At 44.7% G+C, this 23453-nt stretch overlaps 1 protein-coding gene across 1 annotated transcript in view; it reads left to right on the top strand.

Annotated features, from left to right (window-relative positions):
* The first annotated feature begins 8680 nt into the window (after positions 1-8680).
* The window catches only part of IPO7 (importin 7), a 392711-nt gene continuing 377938 nt past the window's right edge, over positions 8681-23453 (top strand). The window contains exon 1 of the mRNA XM_078680964.1: positions 8681-8903. Coding sequence (XP_078537090.1) covers positions 8820-8903 — 84 coding nt within the window. The 5' untranslated portion in view covers positions 8681-8819. The remainder of the gene's footprint in view (positions 8904-23453) is intronic.

Here is a 23453-nt window from a genome sequence, read left to right as displayed (position 1 = left end):
ACAAATGTTTCTCCAAGGTGAGCCTGTACCATTCAACCATATAGAATAGCTGGGCTGCCTGATAGTATCTTTCCAAATGTGGAACCCCCAGGCCCCTGTCTTCCTGTTTCAAGTAAGTCTGGGCACAAGCCATGCGACCCTTCGTTCAACCCAAAATGAAGTCAACCATAAGGTGTTGCAGTTTAACCAATACTAGTGGGGAGGCTGCAGAGGGAGCGTCTGCATCACGTTTATAATACAGAGGAGTACGGTCATCTTAACTGCGGCATGTCTGCCGATCCATGAAAGCAAGTGTCTTCTCCAGGCCGAGGGGTCTCTCTGAGCTGTCCGTTCGGTCAAGTGGAAAACCTGTAAACCCGTACATGTTACCCCTTTTGGTGCCCAGGCAAAGTGGGACCGTTCGCCAGGAGGGTCTGCTCGGCCCTAGGGATTGTCAGGCTGAGGGCTTGCGATTTTTGTAGGTTAATTTTTATGCCAGACAAAGAGCCAAAATCTTCCATCTCCTGCAAGAGGGGAGGCAAAGAGGCACGAGGCTGACTGAGGAAGAGCACAATGTCGTCAACATCAAGGGAGATCTTATGTTCTCTGTCATCCATGCGGATCCCCGTGATCAGATCACAGTGGCGAATGTTCTCCGCAAAGGGCTCCATATATAGAGCAAAGAGTAAGGGTGACAGGAGGAACCCATGACGGGTACCCTTCAATATCTTAAAGAGGGGCTGGATGTGATGCCATTCACCCTGACACTTGCCTACTGCTCAGTACAAGTACATTACACCCAGTGCCGGAACCTCTTCACAAGCCAAATTTTGCAAGGGTCAGCCACAAATAGGGCCAGTAGACCCGGGTTAAAGCCTTCTTGGCGTCAACCGATAGGAGCAAGGCCTGCGTCTACGAACGCTGAACCTTGTCAAGGAGGTGGCATAGTCACCTGGTACCATCACTGCAGTTAATTTCCAGAATAAAGCCAGATTGGTTGGGATCTACGAAGCCTTGCATGTAGGGCACCAGGCGGGTAGCCATTATGCTAGTAAAAAAATGTAACTCAACATTTAGCAAGGAGATGGGGCGATAGGAAGCACACTGTGCAGGGTCCTTGCCCAGCTTCAGTACAAACACAACTGCGACTCTGTGCATGGAGGAGGCAAGTGCGCCAGAGTCACTAAATGAGTTGAAGAGGCACGTAAGCAGTGGAACAATACTAGGTGCGAAGAGCTTAAAGAAGTTGGAAGAGAAACCGTCTTTGACGGGCACCTTGCCTCTAGGTAGCTTTTGGATGGCCCGCAGCACTTCATCAGGTTGGGTGTCAACGTCCGATTTGGACACATAATCTGAAGATTTTAACAAAAAAACAAATTGTTTCTAGCTCATACGGATGGAAAGTTCCTAAAAACGCAGCTACGTGTTTGTGTGCTGTGGAAGGCCTTTTGCAAAGGTTAACTGGTTCACCTTTCAGTTGCTTATTTCTGCTTTTGGTTGTTAAACTGGTACGAATTAGTTGAAATTTTTGCCCAGACAGTATTAGTATGTGTACAAAAAAATGAAACAATACTATAAATAACTGTCCAGCATTTTGACACATAATTTGTATTTCCTTGCTGCATAATTTAGTGAATCATGCTGCATGAATTGGTCCTCCCCTGCCGCATAATTCCAGTGGCCCTGATTATCAGTCAGGGGTCTTTAGGACACCTGTAGAACACATTTTAAGGTTATTCATTCTTACCCTGGCTATTTAAAAGTATGGTGGTGGTGTACTACGTTATTTAGGCAATTGAGTCGATTAAATGCAAAAAACATAAAATAATTTATTAAGATCTCCCTTAAAAAACCTTGATAAAACTCATACCGTAATCAACATAAACACCTAAAACTGTAAAACACGGAGGTCATTCAGCTAATGCAAATTAATATACATCTGCTTTTAAAGAGCCTAGACTAAGAATGTCTATACCGTATCCATAGTGAATCAGAGTGCAAATGTTGTGCAAAAGTGTTTAAAGTATGTCTGCTAAAGGGAATAAAGTACACATACATGCCAATAGACCCGATTCAGGTGGGAGACTACTGATTTTTCAATCCAGAAATTGCTTTATTTTAGCTGTCTCCCGCCTGAAATTGCATTTTCTACAATAGAAGTCAACGGGAAATTTTCACTCTCCCGATTTTTAGGGCTCGGGCCTACGTCACACACTGCAAAGCAGTGTGGGCGGAGCCAAGAGTCCTATTATCAGAGTGTCCGAGAAGCAACCCAAACATTCCTGAATGCTCGTGTTCGTTTTTTGCCATCTGCATGGCGATTGGGCCTTGCATGCCTGTCTTTTAAGAAGTCAGCACACAATAGGCCATAGTCTGTAGACTTTCTCTACTTCCTGCATATTCCGTTCGGGCACGAGCTTGAGAAGCTCATAAATCTTCAATTACCAGCTGTCATGGCTGGCAGTAATTGAAGACAGATGCTGGGCGAGCAAGGCAGATGGTGGGCGCGCGTGCTCACGTTAGCCCCACAGAGTAAACACCATTCCTCGCACGAGCAGCACTGCGCGTTCGCCTCTCTTGCTTTATATTTTAGCTGTGTGTGTGCGCGCATGCTGGTTTCCTTTCCAGGTATTCACACTGCCCTGAGGTGCATGTGTTGGCAGTTTGAACAATGCCCTTAGCACAATTTTTTTTCAATGCTGCTTTATTGTCATCGCACGTATTTATATATTTATTAACATGCCGGTTCTTAGTAAAGTACATGTCAAAGGCTAAGAGAAGTAGGTTATTGCAGTGAACTATATCAATAATGGCAAACCCTTGTTTTTCAATGCTGCTTTATTGCCGTCGCACGTATTTATATATTTATTAACATGCCGGTTCTTAGTAAAGTACATGTCTTTTTTTTTTTTCTATTTTTTTTATTGAGAATTAATTGATACAAAACAGATGCAGCAAAAGAGAATATTTTCTTTTCAATAAATACACATAGTACAAACGAAGATGTATTACTCGGTAAAAATAGTTCGGTAAAACAAAAATACAGGCTAGAATATATTCATATAATATATATACAAATAAATACATATTTACACATACATTATAAATAAATATAGATAAAAGTGGGCCCAGCCTCATTTAATTATAACTGCCCATCCCTCCAAACTTTTAGGGGATCCCACATCTTATTACCGAAATCCCGCGTTTTCTTGCCCTTATAAAGGTATAAGGTGGATTCAATATTGTGTATACCAAGAAGTCTGGAGAGCCACATTTGGAATGTTGGGACATTAGAATCTTTCCAAGCAGCTGCAAGTAAAATGCGTAATACCGCCACGGCCAAAAAAATAAAAGCCTCTATTTCCCTGTTGGCTAGAGCCGTTTCACTGTCACTCCCAAAAATCATCACCGTCGGGGATAGGCTGATCTTTATGCCTAGCAGCCCCTCCAAAAATTTCTCAATCTCAGTTTTTATCTGACTGAGCTTCTCACAATTAGAAAACATGTGTAAAAGATCTCCAGGGCATTTCTGGCACCTGGGACAGTTGCTATCACTCCTCATACCCCAATCATGAAGTTTAGAGGGAGTATAGTACAGATTAAATAATGTTTTAAAATGTTGAGCCTTCAAGTTTGAGGAGCGCAGTATTTGTTTATCGAGCCCCAGAGCTTTATCGAGATCGGTGTCAGGATCCTGTAGTCTGTCTGCCCAAGCAGCCTCGTGCTTCTCGAGGTCATCTGGTATTCTTTCTATAAGGGCTTGATATAAATTCCTTATCTTATCTCCTCCTCTTATCAGATATCCCAGCATTGGGCAAGGTGGGCCATGAGCTATTTCTGAGGCAACAGTTTTAAGTGTTTGGGAGATCTGGAGATATTTAAAAATGTGGCCGCTGGTCAGACCGAACTTCTCCTGTAGCCTGTTAAAGCTCAATATGCTGCCATTTGACGTTACATCTCCAACCGTCCGAATACCCATTAGTTCCCATTGTTGCCAGCCCCCATCCACACTCAAGTTTGGGAGATGCCCTGAATTCCACAACGGGGTATACTTATTAATCTTGGGGATATGAAGAGATTTCTGCAACTTTTTCCATAAATCCCAGGCACTGAGCAAACATTTATGCCGGGATTTAAAAAAAAATCTGCGGCTAGTTTTTCTCAACAGTGCCCCTACCGCCTCCTTGCCCATCAATAGTTCGTAAATTGATGGAGGTTCATATAAATCAGATGTCGAGTCATACGAATACCTTCTACTAGGTGCTGGCATAAATAATATAGACATCTGGGTCAGCAAGCAAGCCCAATGATAGAATCTTATGTTTGGGGCTGCTAGGCCTCCGCGTTCCTGTGGGAGAGTCATATACCTGGCTGCCCTCCTGACTTTACCATACTGCCAGAGAAAACTGTTAAAAATAGACTCAAACTTTTTTAACAACCCTTCCTCAATTAAAAAAGGTATGCATCTAAACAAATGGAGGAGCTTGGGTAACATAGTCATCTTTAGCACATTGGTCCTTCCTATCAAAGATAAGTGCAGTGAATCTATCCGCTTCAACTCTGCCTCGATTTTTTTTAAGAGTGGAGCATAGTTATCCTGAACAATAGAGCCTGTCTCTGCGTTAATTACTACCCCAAGATAAGTCGCAGAGTCTACGTATCTTTCATCAGCTTTAATGACCTCATTTGAGCAAATTACCTGAGTTTTTGCCTCATTCAGTCGGTACCCCGAGTACTTGCCAAATTCCCTGGTGACTTCCACCAATATCCGCATGGCCTCAACTGGCTCTGAAGTAATGACTGCCAGATCATCGGCGTAGGCCAATATTTTGCTTTCAAAACCATTGGTTACTACTGGTAGGATTCCCACGTTCCCTAAAATGTGCCTAATCAGTGGATCGATGTATAGTGCAAACAGGATCGGTGAGCAGGGGCAGCCCTGACGGGTACCCCTGCTAATCCGGATCCTATCGGAGCACTGACCCATCAACTGAATGCGGGCCGTTGGGTCTCGGTACATGGCCTCCATAGCCATCCGGAATTTTGGGCCAATGCCTCTGTCTGTCAGGACGTCCCACAGATATAGCCACCTGACACGGTCGAATGCTTTTTCCGCATCAAGGAGGATCATGGCGACCCACCTCCCCCGGCGGCATGGGCTTCAAACAATGAGGTTGCTCTCCTAACGTGGTCCGTCGTTCCCCGGCCGGGGATTAAACCCATGCTGCCAGGGCGAGACGAGCCCCCCAATGATCCTCCCTAACCGTGCGGCCAAGATCTTTGCATACAGCTTATTGTCTGAGTTAATCAGAGATATGGGTCTGTAGGACCCCGGATTCTCCCTTGGCTTTCCCTTTTTATGAAAGACTATGATGGTAGTGTCTTTCCATGTTTCCGGGATCCTACCCGTACCCATAATGCCATTAAATAGATCCAGCAAAATTGGAGCCAACACCACCGAGAGACACTTATACAACTCCAGGGGGATGCTGTCTGGCCCGGCGGCCTTTCCGGAGGCCAGTTCAGACAGCGCCTCGCGGATCTCTTCCAGTGTTATATTTTTTTCAATGCTGCTTTATTGTCGTCGCGCGTATTTATATATTTATTAACATGCCGGTTCTTAGTAAAGTACATGTCAAAGGCTAAGAGAAGTAGGTTATTGCAGTGAACTATATCAATAATGGCAAACCCTTGTTTTTCAATGCTGCTTTATTGCTGTCGCACGTATTTATATATTTATTAACATGCCGGTTCTTAGTAAAGTACATGTCAAAGGCTAAGAAAAGTAGGTTATTGCAGTGAACTATATCAATAATGGCAAACCCTTGTTTTTCAATGCTGCTTTATTGTCGTCGTACGTATTTATATATTTATTAACATGCCGGTTCTTAGTAAAGTACATGTCAAAGGCTAAGAAAAGTAGGTTATTGCAGTGAACTATATCAATAATGGCAAATCCTTGTTTTTCAATGCTGCTTTATTGCCGTTGCAAAAACAACAAGTGATGGACTGAATGTGGATCAATGTCACACACTCCCCCAGTCAAAAGATCTGGGCCCAAATCCATCGTTTTTTTGCACTCCACACCACCCTGGGTTAGACAATGGCGATATGCAAATCAGCTCTGACCCTGTTGCCCCATGGGAACAGTCCAGTCCGAACAACAAAAGCCATGTCCTTCCCAGAACGGAATCAAGCATCCGAGGACCGGACCGGTTTCGAGGTAACACCTCTCTTCAGCCCGGCTAGCTTGACTCCAAGTGGTGTGGAGTGCACGTATTTATATATTTATTAACATGCCGGTTCTTAGTAAAGTACATGTCAAAGGCTAAGAAAAGTAGGTTATTGCAGTGAACTATATCAATAATGGCAAATCCTTGGTTACAGGACATAAGGATTATTATAGTGTGAGTGCAGAGTGGTGAGTGCAGAGTGGTAAGTGCAGAGTGGTGAGTGCAGAGTAGTGAGTGCAGAGTAGTGAGTGCAGAGTAGTGAGTTTCCAGAGTAGTGAGTTTCCAGAGTGCTGAGTAGTGAGTAGTGAGTGCAGAGTGCAGAGTAGTGAGTGCAGAGTGAGTGTGCAGAGTAGTGAGTGCAGAGTGAGTGTGCAGAGTAGTGAGTGCAGAGTGTGAGTGCAGAGTAGTGAGTGCAGAATAGTGAGTGCAGAGTAGTGAGTGCAGAGTAGTGAGTGCAGAGTAGTGAGTACAGAGTAGTGAGTACAGAGTAGTGAGTGCAGAGTGAGTGTGCAGAGTAGTGAGTAGTGAGTGCAGAGTAGTGAGTGCAGAGTAGTGAGTAGTGAGTGCAGAGTGTGAGTGCAGAGTAGTGAGTAGTGAGTGCAGAGTGAGTGTGCAGAGTAGTGAGTAGTGAGTGCAGAGTGAGTGTGCAGAGTAGTGAGTGCCGAGTGAGTGTGCAGAGTAGTGAGTAGTGAGTGCAGAGCGCTGAGTAGTGAGTGCAGAGTGCTGAGTGCAGAGTTTGAGTAGTGAGTAGTGAGTGCAGAGTAGTGAGTGCAGAGTGAGTTTCCAGAGTGCAGAGTAGTGAGTGCAGAGTGCAGAGTAGTGAGTGCAGAGTGCAGAGTACATAGTAGTGAGTGCAGAGTAGTGAGTGCAGAGTAGTGAGTGCAGAGTGAGTGTGCAGAGTAGTGAGTGCAGAGTGCTGAGTAGTGAGTGCAGAGTGCTGAGTGCAGAGTGCTGAGTAGTGAGTGCAGAGTGCAGAGTAGTGAGTGCAGAGTGAGTTTCCAGAGTGCAGAGTGGTGAGTGCAGAGTAGTGAGTGCAGAGTAGTGAGTGCAGAGTGAGTGTGCAGAGTAGTGAGTAGTGAGTGCAGAGTGAGTGTGCAGAGTAGTGAGTAGTGAGTGCAGAGTGAGTGTGCAGAGTAGTGAGTAGTGAGTGCAGAGTAGTGAGTGCAGAGTAGTGAGTAGTGAGTGCAGAGTGGTGAGTGCAGAGTAGTGAGTGCATAGTGAGTGCAGAGTGTGAGTGCAGAGTAGTGAGTAGTGAGTGCAGAGTAGTGAGTGCAGAGTAGTGAGTGCAGAGTGAGTGTGCAGAGTAATGAGTAGTGAGTGCAGAGTGTGAGTGCAGAGTAGTGAGTAGTGAGTGCAGAGTGAGTTTGCAGTGAGTGCAGAGTGAGTGTTCAGAGTGCATAGTAGTGAGTGCAGAGTGAGTGTTCAGAGTGCAGAGTAGTGAGTGCAGAGTGAGTGTTCAGAGTGCAGAGTAGTGAGTGCAGAGTGAGTGTGCATAGTGAGTAGTGAGTGCAGAGTGTGAGTGCAGAGCAGTGAGTGCAGAGTGAGTGCAGAGTATTGAGTGCAGAGTAGTGAGTGCAGAGTGAGTGTGCAGAGTAGTGAGTGCAGAGTGAATGTGCAGAGTAGTGAGTAGTGAGTGTAGAGTGAGTGTGCAGATTAGTGAGTAGTGAGTGCAGAGTAGTGAGTGCAGAGTGAGTGTGCAGAATAGTGAGTGCAGAGTGAGTGTTCAGAGTGCAGAGTAGTGAGTGCAGAGTAGTGAGCGTGCAGGGTGAGCAGTGTGTGAGCGTGCAGGGTGAACAGTGTGTGAGCGTACAGAGTGAACAGTCTGTGAGCGTGCAGGGTGAACAGTGTGTGAGCGTGCAGGGTGAACAGTGTGCGAGCGTGCAGGGTGAACAGTGTGCGAGTGTGCAGGGTGAACAATTCCAATCCAAACCACATAATTCCATTACACACCACATGCATACACTCCATAACACATGGCTAAAAGACATTGCCATTTACAATGCCATTAGCTCTAACTCAAATAAATCCGAGACCTATTGCATTTCCAATGCTTGTTTATTTTAAATCTCCCACGTCCCTGTCCTAAAATGTTGTTATGTGTAAATACAGGATGCTATTTCTATTTTCTGTACAGGCTGGGACATTAAAATTCCAGTCATGCTGGTATAAAACCGGCCAGGTAGCACCCCAAATCTTTAATGATATGCTTGCTGTCAACGCCTTACTCTGGTGCAAAAGAAATATAGGCGTGACATTTTGCATAGGGGAAACGTTTTTTGTATTATTTTATCACAGAAATCCAACATGGAGCTGGAGCCCTGCCGATGAGGGTCAGCTGACTGCAGCCGCGGTACAGGTGCTCCAGGCCCTGCGGTTAGGAGGTCCCCCGGTGCCCCTCTACAGCCCCTTCCGCCGGTCTCGGTGCTGGACTCCACGCCCCGGCGTGCCCCGCGTCGGGCGGAAGTGCGCCACGACCCAGAAGCCCAAGGGGCTGCATCCGGGGCCTGGGCGATTCTCTTCCTTTGGCGCCGGTGGCAGGAGCAGTGGGTCCATGTGCGCAGCGCCCGCACCTCTTCATCACTGCGACCGCCCAGCCCCCCCGCAGCCATGGAGCCCAGCACCATCATCGAAGCCCTTCGCGGCACCATGGACCCGGCCCTGCGAGAGGCCGCCGAGCGCCAGCTCACCGAGGTGAGGAGCCGGGCCTGGACAGCCGGCAGTGACGGGGCCCGACAGGGGAGAGTCCTGGGACAGGGAGGGTCCTGGGATAAGCAAGGAAAATGGGGCCTAGGGAGAACGGCAGCGGAACATGATGGAGAATCGCCCACGCCTCTGGGGAGGGCAGGAGTGTGGCCAGGAACGGATGGGTACCTCGGCCTGTCCGCATCGGATACGAGGGTGGACCCGGGGCCGCTGGAGTGCTCTTCCGTGTCCCGCGCGTTGTGGCGGGCTCTGGAGCTGCTGACGCTTACTTTCTTGCACTCTTCTGTTCACCCATCCCGAACCGCCATTTTTAGGCGCCTTTTGACTTCTCGCTCTCACACATTCATGCGTGCCATGCTCCTGTCACTGCCATGTCCCCAAAGATGAGCGAGGCTCCCACGTGCCTTGTGTGCACGCCTCGCCGAAAGACCTGTTGCCACAGCTGGTAGGCCATGAGCCGCGTCCCTCCTTCAGCACTCGGACTAAAGCGAGCTTCCCATCAGACGGTCATCTTTGTAGGACCGTTCAGAGAAATAACCGTAAAAGTGGCATAATTATGAATTTTAATTATTTGAAAACATCAATGTATTGAAATGGCATATACGAATTGTTAGGTTGCAAAGCACTAGAAACGTTGACAGTTGGTTTCCTGAGTTCAGATCTTAATGGAAACTGACATGGACTCGTTAATAGAAAGATATGCTTCTTAATGGAAACTGACATGGACTCGTTAATAGAAAGATATGCTATCTCCTTTCTGGCTGAACCTTTTTTCGCATAGCTTTCGGTGTAATCAGATTAACTACTTACACATTTCCCTTGCTTTCACGTGCATGCGGATATTGTATACTTGTGGTGACTTTAAAGATTATTTTCACCCTCCTCCAGCCCCTATAGTTATCTTTAGTTCGCCTATTTACCGAAACCTTCCTTTATTATAACCGGCATGATTTGGCTTGCGTACAGCACAGAAGCGTCTCTACCGAAGCACCTCCCAAACCTGCTTCATCACTTAATAATTGGACAATCTTTCGTATGTTTGTGTGTATCTGTGTGTATATCTATCCAAAAGGGAGCTGCATAAAACTAGCGAGATTAGCATACCTCTTACTGCCCAGTTATGTATACGCATTCTGATGTATTGTACGGACTTTTTACGGTCTTCATACATCTTAATTCTAGTCAATAAAATGGGAACAAGCACTCCTGTTAGTCTCTCGACCCAATTCATGTTCTCCAATATTATCTGCGGTCCTGGCCGTTTGCTAAGAACATAGTTTGCCACTAACTATTCGCCTTTTGAGCACTTTAATGGTTCTATTTTTTTTATTGTGCTCTAATTTAGATGTAATCTCTGCAAGTTACTAGTCTTACTTGTTCAAGGCAACCATACACTTAGTGTAGGGCACCTAGTGTTTTTGTTTCCACTGAGATAACGATGTTTGTTCATGGCCGTTGAATGATTTCGATGGTTGTACCCCAGAACTTGGCAATATGTGTTTAGCCTTATTTCTGCACTAATGGTAAACTGAAAATATTGGACTTAATCATCCACACCCTGGGTCTCTCAATTTGAGATAGATTTATAGAGTAGTAAAAAAACAATTGTTCCATGCCACTGCATATAGCACGCTCTTAACCGTAGCCTGCAGAGTAACTGTCCTTCTTGAATTCAGCTTATTTCATTGACCTGTGTAAATTAGTTTGTGATAGTGTTAAAAGAGAATGTGACAGTTGTTAACATAACTCTACCCACCGCCTGGCAGTCCAATTTTAAGATGGTGTTTCATGATCTGCAGAGAAGAGCCGATCATTTTTAGCTTGGCCTATTCCATGACTAATAAATAGATTTCCTCGTTCAAGAACTGTGGTTTGATGTGTTTCAACAACTACCTACTTAAGTGGTTTTACTCTTGGGGTAACAAAACAATAGAGGCCGCTTTGATGGAGAAATTCCAAAAAAGACATGGTCAACGGCTGTGTCCAGCATACCGGTACACTATGTGGTAACAGAACAAAAGTGAGTTATGATTATTTACTTGTTTTACAAAAATAGTTGCACAGCACAAATAAAGCTTCGTTGACCTAAACTGAAGAAACTTTATGGCTGTGACTTGAAACAATAACTCTACTGAGATTTATCAGTTGTGCAGCCACAACCCTCCTGCTCGGATTTTTTAATCTGACATTACTGGGCTATGAACTTTGTCTTGACACACTTGTTCGCTGCAAGAGGAAATAAAGGCATTGTTTATTAAAATAAAAAATTCAATGGTGAATCCGGCATTCTAACTACCCAGGGAGATATCGATCTCTCTATCCATCCTTGTGGGAGGTCCTGGCCATAGGCCAATACGCTACATTCAGTCTCTTGACTTCATACCATTCTGCAATCAAACTTCAAATCAAATCGACTTTATTTCGGATATATTGCAATCCATAAAAGTACACACAGTAGACAAGACATAATAAAACATTACAGTGATCACAAAGTCAATCTAAATTACATACAACTCAAATGTATCATAAAAACGAGTGCATTGACAGAATCAGAATAAAAAGTGCAAGTAATGTCCAAATACAGAATATACGAAATAAAGTGCGATAGTGCCATAAACTGCAGTTAATGCACATTTACTCATCCAAACAATTTCTTAGTCTCATGGTCATTTTTAAAAATTCTAACACCTGAAGAACACTATCAGGATGCAGCAACTGTAAGTACATAAGGGCGGGTCTAATTTGGTTAAAATTTAATTTCTTTAAAAGGGTAACCAGAAACCGCTTTCGGGGATATTCATAAAATGTACATAAAAATATAAAATGCAGCATATCCTGTGGAGACTTCCCGTCGCAGCCACATGGAGCTGCTGGTTTCTTAAAAATGTCCGACTTGGGTCTAATTAAAAGCTGATGAAAGATGTTAAACCTGAAACGGGTCAGCAAAAATTTTTCATGGGTGGTGAAGGAGCATGTTAGATACAATTCCATTGAATTACAGGTACTCAACATGATGTACATTCTAACATTAGGTTTCAAGAGCTCAACTTCATCTCTTACAGCATTACGGTTCAGGTAAAAAGCTCTCTTAATTGCAGCAACATCACCCTTAACTATATCCCCCGGGTTATCAAACAAGTTCACTCGGCCAAGCTTCAAGAATTGAGACTTCAAATATTTAAGCCAGGGTACTCGCATTGCGTGGTCAAGCGATAAAAGATCCTCCACTATCAAGTGGGTCAGAGGGATTGCATCACTTAACCATAGTTTTACCCAGCACAACAACGGTTTTAGTCCAACAATGTCCGATAAATGCAAGCAGCCAAGTTCTTCATGAGCAGCTAAATTCGGTGTGCTCCCAGGGACACACAGCAGACGCTTTAAAAATTTATTTTCAACTATTTGAAGTTGGTCATAGTTTGTGTAGCCCCATATCTCACTTCCGTATACTGCAGTGGCTATGGATTTAGCGTTATATAATCAAACTTCCATGAGGAGGCACCTCATCACAATTGTGGGAAAAGGATTACTGGCAATAGAGTAAAGATGCAGCATGGCGAACAGAATAAGTGTCGCATTGTTAGCACTTGTCTCCCATACCTTTGCTTTGGCTTCTAAGAGGTTCATCTCAGTATCTTATTGCTTTCTGAGCGCGTTGGAAGTTTAGTATTGCAGTGACTTGGGCCTGCCATGGATGTAATTTAGAGGTATTCTGTGCGACCCCCGGGCCTTAGGTGTCAAATCATTCCCAAGAACAGAAGGCAACACTGTCCTAAAATGCACCGTTTACTTTCTGCAATTTATACTAGGATTGATACATTACTGTCTAGAGATTAAAACGTTTTTAGCAGTGTAGTGTGCACTCTTGTGACAATGAAATAACACTTTTTTTTATCAAGTTAAAACTTAGGTATTTTGGAAATATGAAGTGTTTGAACAGTCTTCACATCTGTGCTTCACAAGAGTGAAAGTGACTTGCAAATGAACATCAAAATGCATTAATAAGAAATAATGTTAGCCATTAACCTAGTTCATAATCAATGTGTGGTTCACAACAAATAGGTGAACATAAGTGTATATATTTTAAAAACTGTCATGCTCTGGTTTATAAATGCATTTGTCATTCAGGTATACTCTACGTCATGGGTACTTGAAAAGATTTTCACAGGGACCAAACTGTTTCGTTAGTGATGTGACTGAGGGCTGCGTTGATATCCCGTCACAGCACGTCATAACCCGACTAAGGCAAAATTATGCTATATATGTTATTTCAAATAGACTTATTTGTATTGCCCTATTCCTTAGTTATTTCAGTTCATATGGAATTTCAGTGGTTTCAGCTGTGATGTCAATCACTTCATGTGATGTTATGGAAGTCATAGGGTGTAATTTCAGTTCACCAAAATGCCTGGGGTAGCAGGTGTTCAGTGTCTTGGTTTAAACATGTTTTGGGGAATACACAACTGCATTCTTTTACATTTTCGTTGGTGTTACGAGTTGCCCTCAGACGTGACTTTTTTTTTTTTGCAACTCCAATGTTATCATATTCATATAAGGGGGAAAATGATGTCAGGGAGAGAGTGACTGAACTGTGTAACTTCATGAAGTTCTAATTTATACAAAGTGGTATTTTCTCCTAGAATAACTATACTTATTGAGCTCCAGACAAACTACACAAAGAGCGTTCTGTGAAATTGGGTTAGGTGCTAGAGACGAGTATGGCATGCAGTCTGCAGTTAAGTCTTTGTCAATTTATGTAGGGGCTTAGACCGACAGAACTCGTTGGAGGCAATCGTTGTGTTGGGACGATGGTTATGGACCATGCCTTGGTTAACTCTCTGGACTCCTCAATGTCAGCCCGCTCCTGTTGGAATGCACAGGTGGGCGTTTCCCCACGCACACAAAGCATGTATCATACTAGTTTGAGTGCGCGCGCGCCAGTTATGCAAACAAACGGGGATGCGAATTACTGTGTAATGTTTCTATGTGCGCCTTTAAGTTGTACTTTACCATTGCTCGCTCATGATCAGAAATGCATTTAGACAAATCTTTCCTTTGTATTTTAATCACGTGATAAGATGCTTTGTCTGGTTTAGGAAGCATTGGCAAGCCTTCCTTATTGAAGGTCTGCTGATCCATATCGTTAATCGGCATTAATATCTCTTGCACTTTAATTGTGGAGTATATAGGACAAGAGCCCTTTCTTTTTACTGGCTCTGATATACACTTGCACTTTTATTCATACGTACTTGTCTTAGCCTGCCCTGACCCTGTTCTTTACCCGCTGTTAGTATGAATTCATGTTTATTTTAATTATGTAATAAAGTATGGTACAGTCTTTTCATACTGTTGTGTTTTTTTCCCTTCTAAATTGTTGTTTGCTATGCTTTTAATTAATCGTGCCATTCGAATGAACTTTGAACTTTAGGGTTAGCTGACCCAGAACTGCTCTTGACGTCTCTCTATGGCGTGCGTACACTGCAAATCTAGCATAGTGTTGTGGGATTGCACGTATGGCCAAGAACTCTCACATATTGTTTGTATGAACACGTGCAGCATATATAGAGAAAAATCCAGGAGCGCGTGCGGTAATTTATTTGACTGCGCTCCGACTCTGTAAAAGTGTAAAGGGATAGATTTTGCCCTGCAGGGACCAGCGGCAACATTAAGTAATCTCGCAGGAATCCCTGGCCAATAGAGGAAGTTACTTAGCGGTCTGAACACCGTTTAACAGCTTGGTCGACTTTAGTTTTTAGAACACGTAGGCTATCAAGCCGTTTACGTTTTTCGTGATGGTGACCGTTCCCCTTGTAAATTGTCGCCAGAGATTTCGGATGTCAGCAGCTACTCCTGTGAAACATAGGTTCACTTGTAAACTCTCATGGATCCTTGATCAGTTTATCTTGGACCCACAGCTAAAGGCTTTCCATTTTGGCGTGCAATTGCTCAACAGCTAGCCTCCTTACAGCTAGCTGCATTTAAATTGCCGGCCTCCCAGACTTCTTTTTGGGAATATCCCGTACAGTAATCGCCGCTCTCCCATAGCATTTACCCAAACAAATACGAGAAGGCTTCATTATATTTAAGGTTGAAACTGGCTCATTTAGCCCATTGGAAGAAGTATGACGAGCATGTGTCTTGATACATAAAACGTGTTGCCGCGTTGGCATGCTTTGGTGATGTCCCCGCCCCCCATCCCTCCACCCATTTGGAACTCTGAAAATACTAGCTACGTTTATTTGCATCTTCTGGAGAGAAACTTTCATCCTAACTGCCTGCTTGTAACCTTGAGTAGAATTGTAATATGGAACCTTCAACGCCCCACCATCTCCACCCTCTCTCACCCGTGTGAATTCATTTCGCATTTAATGTTTTCCAGAACTTTTGGCAGACAGCATCCAATTACTCTCCCTGGTGATACATTCAGTTTGTGTAAGATGAGCGATGTCGTAGAATATTTATCGCAAAAAGAACAGTTGATGGACAGAATGCAGGGCAATGTCATACATACACCCCCAGTACAGAGATCTTGCCTAAATCAATCTTCTTTTTTTTTTTTTTTGTTCTGCTCTCTGCCATTCCAGTTTTAACCCAGCCATATGCAAACCAGTCTTGACCCTGCTCCCTATTGGAACAGTCCAGCCGAACTGCCAGGCCAGGTCCTCTCTGGACTAAAAACAAGCCTCCTAGAACCGGTTTCGGGGTTTCACCCCTCATCAGCCAGACCAACTTGACTCCGAAACCGTTCCATGATGCTTTTTTCCGGTCCAGGGAATACCTGGGCTGGACTGTTCCCATAAGGAGCAGTGTCGAGACTGATTTGCATAAAGCTGGGTCTGAACTGGGGTGGCGAAGTGAGCTAAAGAACAATGATGGATTCCACCCAGATCTGTGACTGGGGGTGAGTGTCTGAAAAGTTTCAGCGCTCTGTCCATCGTCTCCTTGTGTTTGCTTAGAATATCTATCAGCAGATATATCTCTGTTTACACCTATTTTTTTTAAATGCCAGCGATGCTGCCTTCTACTGTGAAGTCTGACGTTAGTGCAAGTAAAGGGCACACTGACTCTTGCAGCCGTCCTTGTGAATACCTGTGTCGTCTTGTATTCTGGTGCACTCTGTCATCCGTCTACGGAAGTCGTACTGCTCTGGTCCTTTCTTGGCTTTTGTAGCACTTTATGGACCCGTTGCCTTCTATATTTGTCAGGCCAACACACTTTTTTTTTCTTATCAACTCCTACAACCAAACCTAAATTCGTGGTATGTGACTCCCATCTAGTGTTTTTCAGTAGACTCCACTTTAATTCTCATTATTGTATATGCTTTATAAAGATTTTTGAGACATTACTGGGATGCTACTTTTGTGGGTTGGAATGTTTTGACTAATTGATAGTGCCCTCTTTTGCATTGTTGCCTCCACTTTTTGCTGAACTGCTTATGTGCTTTGACTGAGTGCGCCCTGGGCTCCTGATAATTAGGTACCCAGGGCCTATGTTCTTTCCCTAAAACTGCATTGAAGCCTAAACCCAATTGGCATCTCTAGCCACAGGTCACCCCTGGTAAAGGGTACCACAGGTACCGAGGGCACTGTGACCAGGGAAGACCTTTAAGGGCTTCAGCACATATTAAATAAATCAGCATTTGTAAAGTTCACGGCTACCTCCAAAGAGGTGTCCCTGCGCTGGGGGCCGTCGGGAAGATTAAGCGAGCTATTGCCCAGTGTCGCACGGTACTGGGATAACCTGCTGCCGGCACCGGGGATCGAACCGTGAACCCCTTGGTCTGGAGTCGGGCACCATGGCTGCTGTGCCACACCTCTTCCATGTGCCACCCTTGGAGGCCCTATACCTTTATATATATATACACACACACATTGCCTTTGCAGGCTGTGTGTCTTGGTGCAGAACAAAGTGAAGAGTCCACATGGCACATATCCCTCTGTGCCATACGTACAACCACTGCCCTGGCATAGATCAGTTATCCCTCTAGCTGGATGCACTATACCAGTGGTGAGGGTACAGGTGCACAAGCCCTTTACCCCCTACAGTGTCTAAGTCCATTCTTAGACCTTGTAAGTGCAGTGCTGCCATGAAGAGTATATGGTGCTGGGAGCTTGTCATTAACAACTCCACAGAACCATAATGGCTACACTGAAAACCGAGAAGTTTGGTATCAAACTTCTCAGCACATTAAACCCACACTTATGCCAGAGTGGAATTTAATAAAAAATGCACACAGAGGGCTTCTTAGAAATGCCCCCTGAAAACTAACCTACCAGTAGTGTCTTTGCGGAGTGGCTGCTTTCAGCTACCACCACCAGACTTGTTTCTGGACCCTTGGATAGAGAGCCTGCTGCTCTCTGGGGTATGAAACCATGCACATCCTGGGACGAGGTGCCAAGTCTCTTCCCTCAGGATGGGCAGGGTTCACTGCCCAAAGCCACTTGCTGCTTTCAGCAACTGGTCCCCACTGGCTCTGACCGCCCACTTTGGGCGGGAGAACTGGCTGGAAAAACAAGTAGTTAAGAGAGATGTGCCCACCTCTGCCAACTCCACCCCTCAGGTGGGGGAGGCGAGGTGAAGCACAACTCAGTCCCTGACATCTTGCAGTTAGAAAGAAACAGCCAACCAGGGAAAGGCATATGGCCCCTTCCCACTTGAGGGTGGCATAATAGGGGGTGTACTCACCCCAGGGAAGGGACCCACTGGTCCCAAACTTTTACCTACCTTTAACGCCACTAAATCTAGTATTTAGTGGCACCTCTGAACCTTGCTTCCTCAGACAAGAACCTGCAATAAGAAAATAAAGAACCGAACAGCTGTGCCTAAGCTAAGAAGAGGAAGATGCCTAATGACTTGGCCCCAGCCTTACTGGCCTGTCTCCACCTCTAACCTGCTCCTGCAAAATCCCGGTGTGTCCTGCAGCCAGCAACCTCGATAACCCCGGAGGACCTGCCCGCCTTCCATCCCAAAGTCTTTGTTTCCTGTGAACACCGGATTTGTTAATCTCCAACCTCTGTCCCCGGCCGGAAACTGCAAATCCATACTACTCTGCTTCTGCCGTCCACCGCCAGAGTTTGAGTGGGCCAACACCATGAGGAGGTCTCCTGGCTATCCCTGACCTGCCAACACCTGCAGCCTAAATCCTAAAAGGCACCCCTGTACCCGACACCTCACGGCCTTGGGTGGCCCAACCGACAGTGCCTAGCCGACCCCCAACATCCCAACTTACCTCTCGAAGTGGTGGTCGCACCCAGGAGACCTTCACCCCGAGCCTGCAGTGCTTGTGCAAACCGGAGACTCCCCATTGAAAGCTACAGAGTTTCTGATGCCAAAACAGCACTCTGCACCTGCCCCCCCCCCCCCGTGCCTCTGAGGGTGCATCTTTTGTGGTGGCCCAAACCCCCATTTGCCATGAGCTTAAGTCCAGGAGCTTTGCTCCCACAACCCAATGGCCTGCTCATCAGCAGCCACCAACCGGAGGCCCCCTATCCCCCATTGGATAACATTGGACCTCAGCACTCTTCACCCGGCCGCCCTAGTGCCGTTGAGGGTGTAACAAGAGTGTATCCTTGACCCTGGTGGACCCCAGAGTCTAACCCCAGAATACCAACTCCCACAACAAAGTACTTACCATTGAAACATTAACACTGTTTTCCTCCATAGAATAACATTGGCAGTTTTTTCTATGAAAAGTTTTCAAGTGTGGAGTTGGAAAACCTAAACAATTCTTCAAAATTGTCCTAACCAAAACGAGTTTACTTACCTGTTTACAGGAAATGTCCTACTGTAGTATCCAGGTATACTACAACGTGTAAGAAAAGAAATCTCAAAAGTAACTTACCTGTAATTTTACTAAAAGAAAAAAATTCAAAGTATATGTACTGTATTTACAAAGCATTGCAATTCTCAGTGACAATACTGTAAGTCAAAACACAGTGCACATCAATTCAAACTGTATATTTACTGCAAAGTATTTATCACTTATCTGTGCCAGGCTTGTTTGTTTCTAGGAAATAAAATAACTAAAAATATTTTTATACTAAACAATTGATCTGAATTTGTCTTTGTGTGTGAATTCATTTGCTGACTGAGTGTGTTCCACAAATGCTTAACACTGCTCTGATAAATCCTTATTGCTCGACCACACTGCCACAAATAGAGTAAGGTGCTATCTAACTTTACCTCTGCCTAGATTTCGGGTGCCACTCAAGTCTCTGTGCACACTATAACTCACTTTGGTATAGTACATACAGAGCCAGCTTCCTACACTAATGCTGTCCCTTGTTGCTCTGGTTATGTCCGCTTTACTTCGCTCCATTAGTTATTCCAGCCACAGTTTGTCTTGGCATCTGCTGCCTTTTATGACTCCCTTAGTTGTGGTCTGGAGATCAGTGCAGGGCTTTCCTATTCTGAAGTAGCACACTGAATGGGCTTTGGGTTAAAAAGCTATCGCAGCTCCTTCTATTTTACTTTGGTGCTTTCCTGTTCAGAGTACTTCTGTCTGGGGAGATAGTCTGAGAAGAACCAGAGGGTTCCCTTTACGTCTATACCCAGTTCTGGTTTCTGTATCGGCTAATGTGCCCTTGTGCTCTGTGTTTGGCCACCTGATCCCACTGGATCTTCAGAAATATGTAAGTAAAATGCGGGTCACTTTTTTTCCACTGAGGTGCCAGGTGTGCCACGAAGAGTCCTATGCCGAGAAAAGCACCAGCTATACCATCACATGTTTCACATGATACTGTAACATGAAATTTCTATACGCTTACAACAACTCAACTTCACCTAATAGGTCATTTTCAAGTATTTTCTCGACACCTAGTCCTTTCCAGTACTCGTTAAAATACTTTGCACTGCATTTAGGCCCTTTTAGTACTTTGACCATCCCTCTTTCTGTCAAGATTTGCTCCCTTTGTGATATATTGTGAAGACATTTTTCTGTAGTGGTACTGATAAAAAAAAAAAACAAAACAAAAAAAAACAGAAATAAACCTGTTAATCATTTTCGTACTTGGAGCTTTGGATTTTACTTTAATTTATATTAATACAATTTCTTCCGTTTAAATATTTTTGGCATCTGTAGGGGAGGGTCGGTGGGTGGTCCCTACAATCCTAATTGTTTGCCAGGTTATCTGTTGCTGGTTCTCATTGTTTGAAACCACGGGTATGGAATTTAATAAAATATCTACTTGTCCATGGGGCAGGCTGCTTCATAAACCTACTTGTCCTGTTGGTGCCATGTAGTGCGGCAACAAATTATGGCAGCACACCCATTGTAAGGGAGTTCTGATATAGCCTCTGAGTATGCCAGGGCTCATACCACAATAGTGTTTGAATACTTGCAATCCCCTTACGTTGCCATGTTTTCTACATACTGTGGCAGTAGGTAAGGGTAAGCATTGGTTCCAGGGTTTGAATGCCTTTTGAGTCTGTGCACACCTACCAACTTGCATGTTTTAAGGGTATTCAACAACTCTTATCTTTCCCATACCGAGCTGTTGAAAATTTCCTCCTGACAATGGCAGATGTAAACCTTACAGAGTTGTGGTGGGGGGAAGTTTGGGGTGGGAAAGTGGTTGGAGGGAAAGTGAACTTGCAAACACTCTGATTTTTGCATGAGCTAATTTGCACATGCATATTTGCCCATGTTAAAACGCAGTTCACAAATATTTTCTAGGAGTACTATGTCTTGTCCTACTTCTGTAAGTTATAGGGAATTAACGAAAGCCGCATAGCTGCCCTTACTGCAAGGACATATACCATGGGTGCACTTCTAAGACTTTCTTTAGTAATTGGGTCCCTAATTTGGTCTGCCGTTGACCATGACCTTTTGTGTTTATTTAAATATTGACCCTCTATCTGCCGGTTTCACTGTGAGTGACCGCATTCTATTCTAGTTTTGTTCACTGCCAGAAACTACTGTGGCAGTGTGTGCTTTTTGAGACCAAAAACAATTTTTGCTTTTGCCAATGTTTGTTATAATGGTGAGGGCCTGGCAGCTCTCACGGCAATGAGGTTTTACAAATTACCATGCAAAAACAAGTCTCTGACAACTAAAAAGTGGACCACCAATTTCAGACCTACTGGCTTTGATAATGCTTGTTTATTTGTTTCCCATAATCTTATTGAAACTGGTTACACTGATAGGCCATTATGAATATTTTTGAGAAATCCTAGCATGCATCAACACGTTACTAAATGATCCTGCAAAGAAATGGTACCTGAAGTTTTACAGTAGTTTAGCTAAATGTTATTTTCCTGCTTTCATTTTTCTTAATCAACATTTTATTTTGAAAGCAACGAATAATCAATCTTGCTTTCAAGCTTATAATAATAATAATAATAATAATAATAATACCACTTCTAAAGCGCTTGGATACACCAACTGGTATGTTAATGTACTGGAAACCACTCTAAAAGGCTGGAAAAAGGAATAAGCAATGAAAGAGGAGCAGGATGGACATGAGCCTCAGAGCTGGAAAAGCCAAGTTTTGAATCTTTTTGGGAAAATGTTTACCGATGGCTCGGAGAAAAGGAGGTAATAAATATCAATTTGTGGCTGCCAAATAGCTGCCTGAGCGGGCACCCTTGCTTGCGCTTTGAATTTTAGGGACTTTGCCCAGATGAGCTCCAGTTGACTTGAGGTGGCGAGTCTGATTATGGGGGACAAGTAAATCATAGAGATAACTAGGGCCTTTGCCCTGCAGACTCCGATGACAAAGCACAGGGCTTTAAAACAATTCTTTTGTTAATGGGCAGCCAGTGCAGTGAGTCAAGGGCTTTCACGGAGGAAGCTCTTATAGGTAAGTTGAGAACTAAGCGGGCTTCTGCTTTCTGAATGGGTTGCAGCCTATGGAGACTTTTTTTCTTGCTCCAAGATGGAGGACATTTCCGTAGTCAACCTGGGACATTACAAGAGCATGAACCAGGGTTTTCCTGGCTGAAGAAGGGAGGCTATCCAGGGATTTTCTTAGCATTTTGAGAATTCTAAAACCTTTCCCTGTGACCTCTCTAGTGTGGGTCTCAAAGGAGTGTAGGGTCCAGCTAGGAATCTAGATTTTTGACTTAATCCTTAGGGAAAGGTGTAGGACCCAGAGTCTGGGGCCACCACGTTGAGGACCAGATGGAGCAACTCTCTCCAGCCCATCTTAAGTCGCTGCAAGAGTAGTTTGTGGGATACAGTGTCGAAGGCTGCGCTGAGGTCCAATAGGACCAAAACTACAGTACAGTCTGACCTTCATCCGCGCACCTGCATATTGACTCTGTGGCGAGTAGTAGGGCTGACTCCGTAGAGTACGTACCTCTGAAGCTTGAATGCGAGGGATGACTGGGTTGTGCTGATTGGTATGCGCAACCAATTGCGTATTCACCACCTTCTCTGCAAATATTTGCATCAAATCAGAGCGCATTATGGGAGCATTATACATAACCTCCTATTGCGAAACTTTGAAAACATGTGGACCCTTTTATACTGGTACCACTGTCATTAGTGCAGTCAGAGCCTACAACATTTACTTAGAACGCTCACCCTAATAACAAGCATTCGCAATGCAAAAGGTCTCGCAGTTACACAAGTTTAACTCCTTAACCGCGGCACGAATTCTGCTGCGGTGCGGGAGTTTTAATGAGTGGGCGGGGCCGCGTTGGCCAATGGACGTGCGCAGCACTAGCCAGGTAGTGCTTGCGACGGCCGTTGTTCGCGCGCACGGAACTGGTTAAGCTATTGACATTGCAAATAACAATGCCTTATTTTCGTTTACTCTTTTAAAAATCTAAATAAAAGGCATTGTTTACAATGCCAATAGCTTAATCTCGCGTAACTGCGAGACCTATTGCGAATGCTTGTTATGGAAGGTGAGAGCCAACTTACTTGGTATGATGGGAGCGGTGGGGGAGGGGAGGATGGTGGCAACACACCACCTTGCAGCCCTCCATGCTCTGTATTCTATTTGCGTGGAAAACAGCCCCGACCTGTGAATTACTCTGGTGCAGTTGTGTGTGTGCCGGGAAAGCGGTCTCAGCCAGGCTGACACACGACTGGGAGGGGGTGCTACGTGTCTGATGCCCTTTGAGCCCAATGGGCGTTGCGTGCCTAGTCACCCCAATAGAGGCATTCAACTGGGCAGCAATATTATGACCCCTTTCCTGAAAATGTAAATGATTTAACAGTGTCCATGAATTATCAGAAAATGGGGGACAAAATTCAGAAGAGCTGCTAAAAGGAGACTTAAAAAAAAATTAATTGTCTGGGGCCCGAAAAACATCTAAGATGATACTGCCCTAACAGTGCCGAAGGTTTTTTAGCAGCAGTGCTGGCCCTGGATGTCTGAGCACCATATTCCTGCAGATAGCTGTTCATAGCGGACTACAGGCCTCACATCCTTGGAGAAGCCCAGCACGGTTTCAAAGTTGTAAGCTCTAGTCTTGTGGGCACAGCTCCCTACAGTGATGAAGCGCTTCTAGCCGCCCTGGATCTCTGAGCAGCATGAGTCTGTCCAACGGGTTCTTATCAGATGCAGGCCTCGTTCCCTTGCGCTTAGA

The sequence above is a fragment of the Lissotriton helveticus genome, chromosome 3_1 (genome assembly GCF_964261635.1).
Source record: "Lissotriton helveticus chromosome 3_1, aLisHel1.1, whole genome shotgun sequence".
NCBI lineage: Eukaryota > Metazoa > Chordata > Amphibia > Caudata > Salamandridae > Lissotriton > Lissotriton helveticus.
Note: the sequence above shows the minus strand (reverse complement) of the source record. Positions and strands in the feature narration are given on the sequence as shown.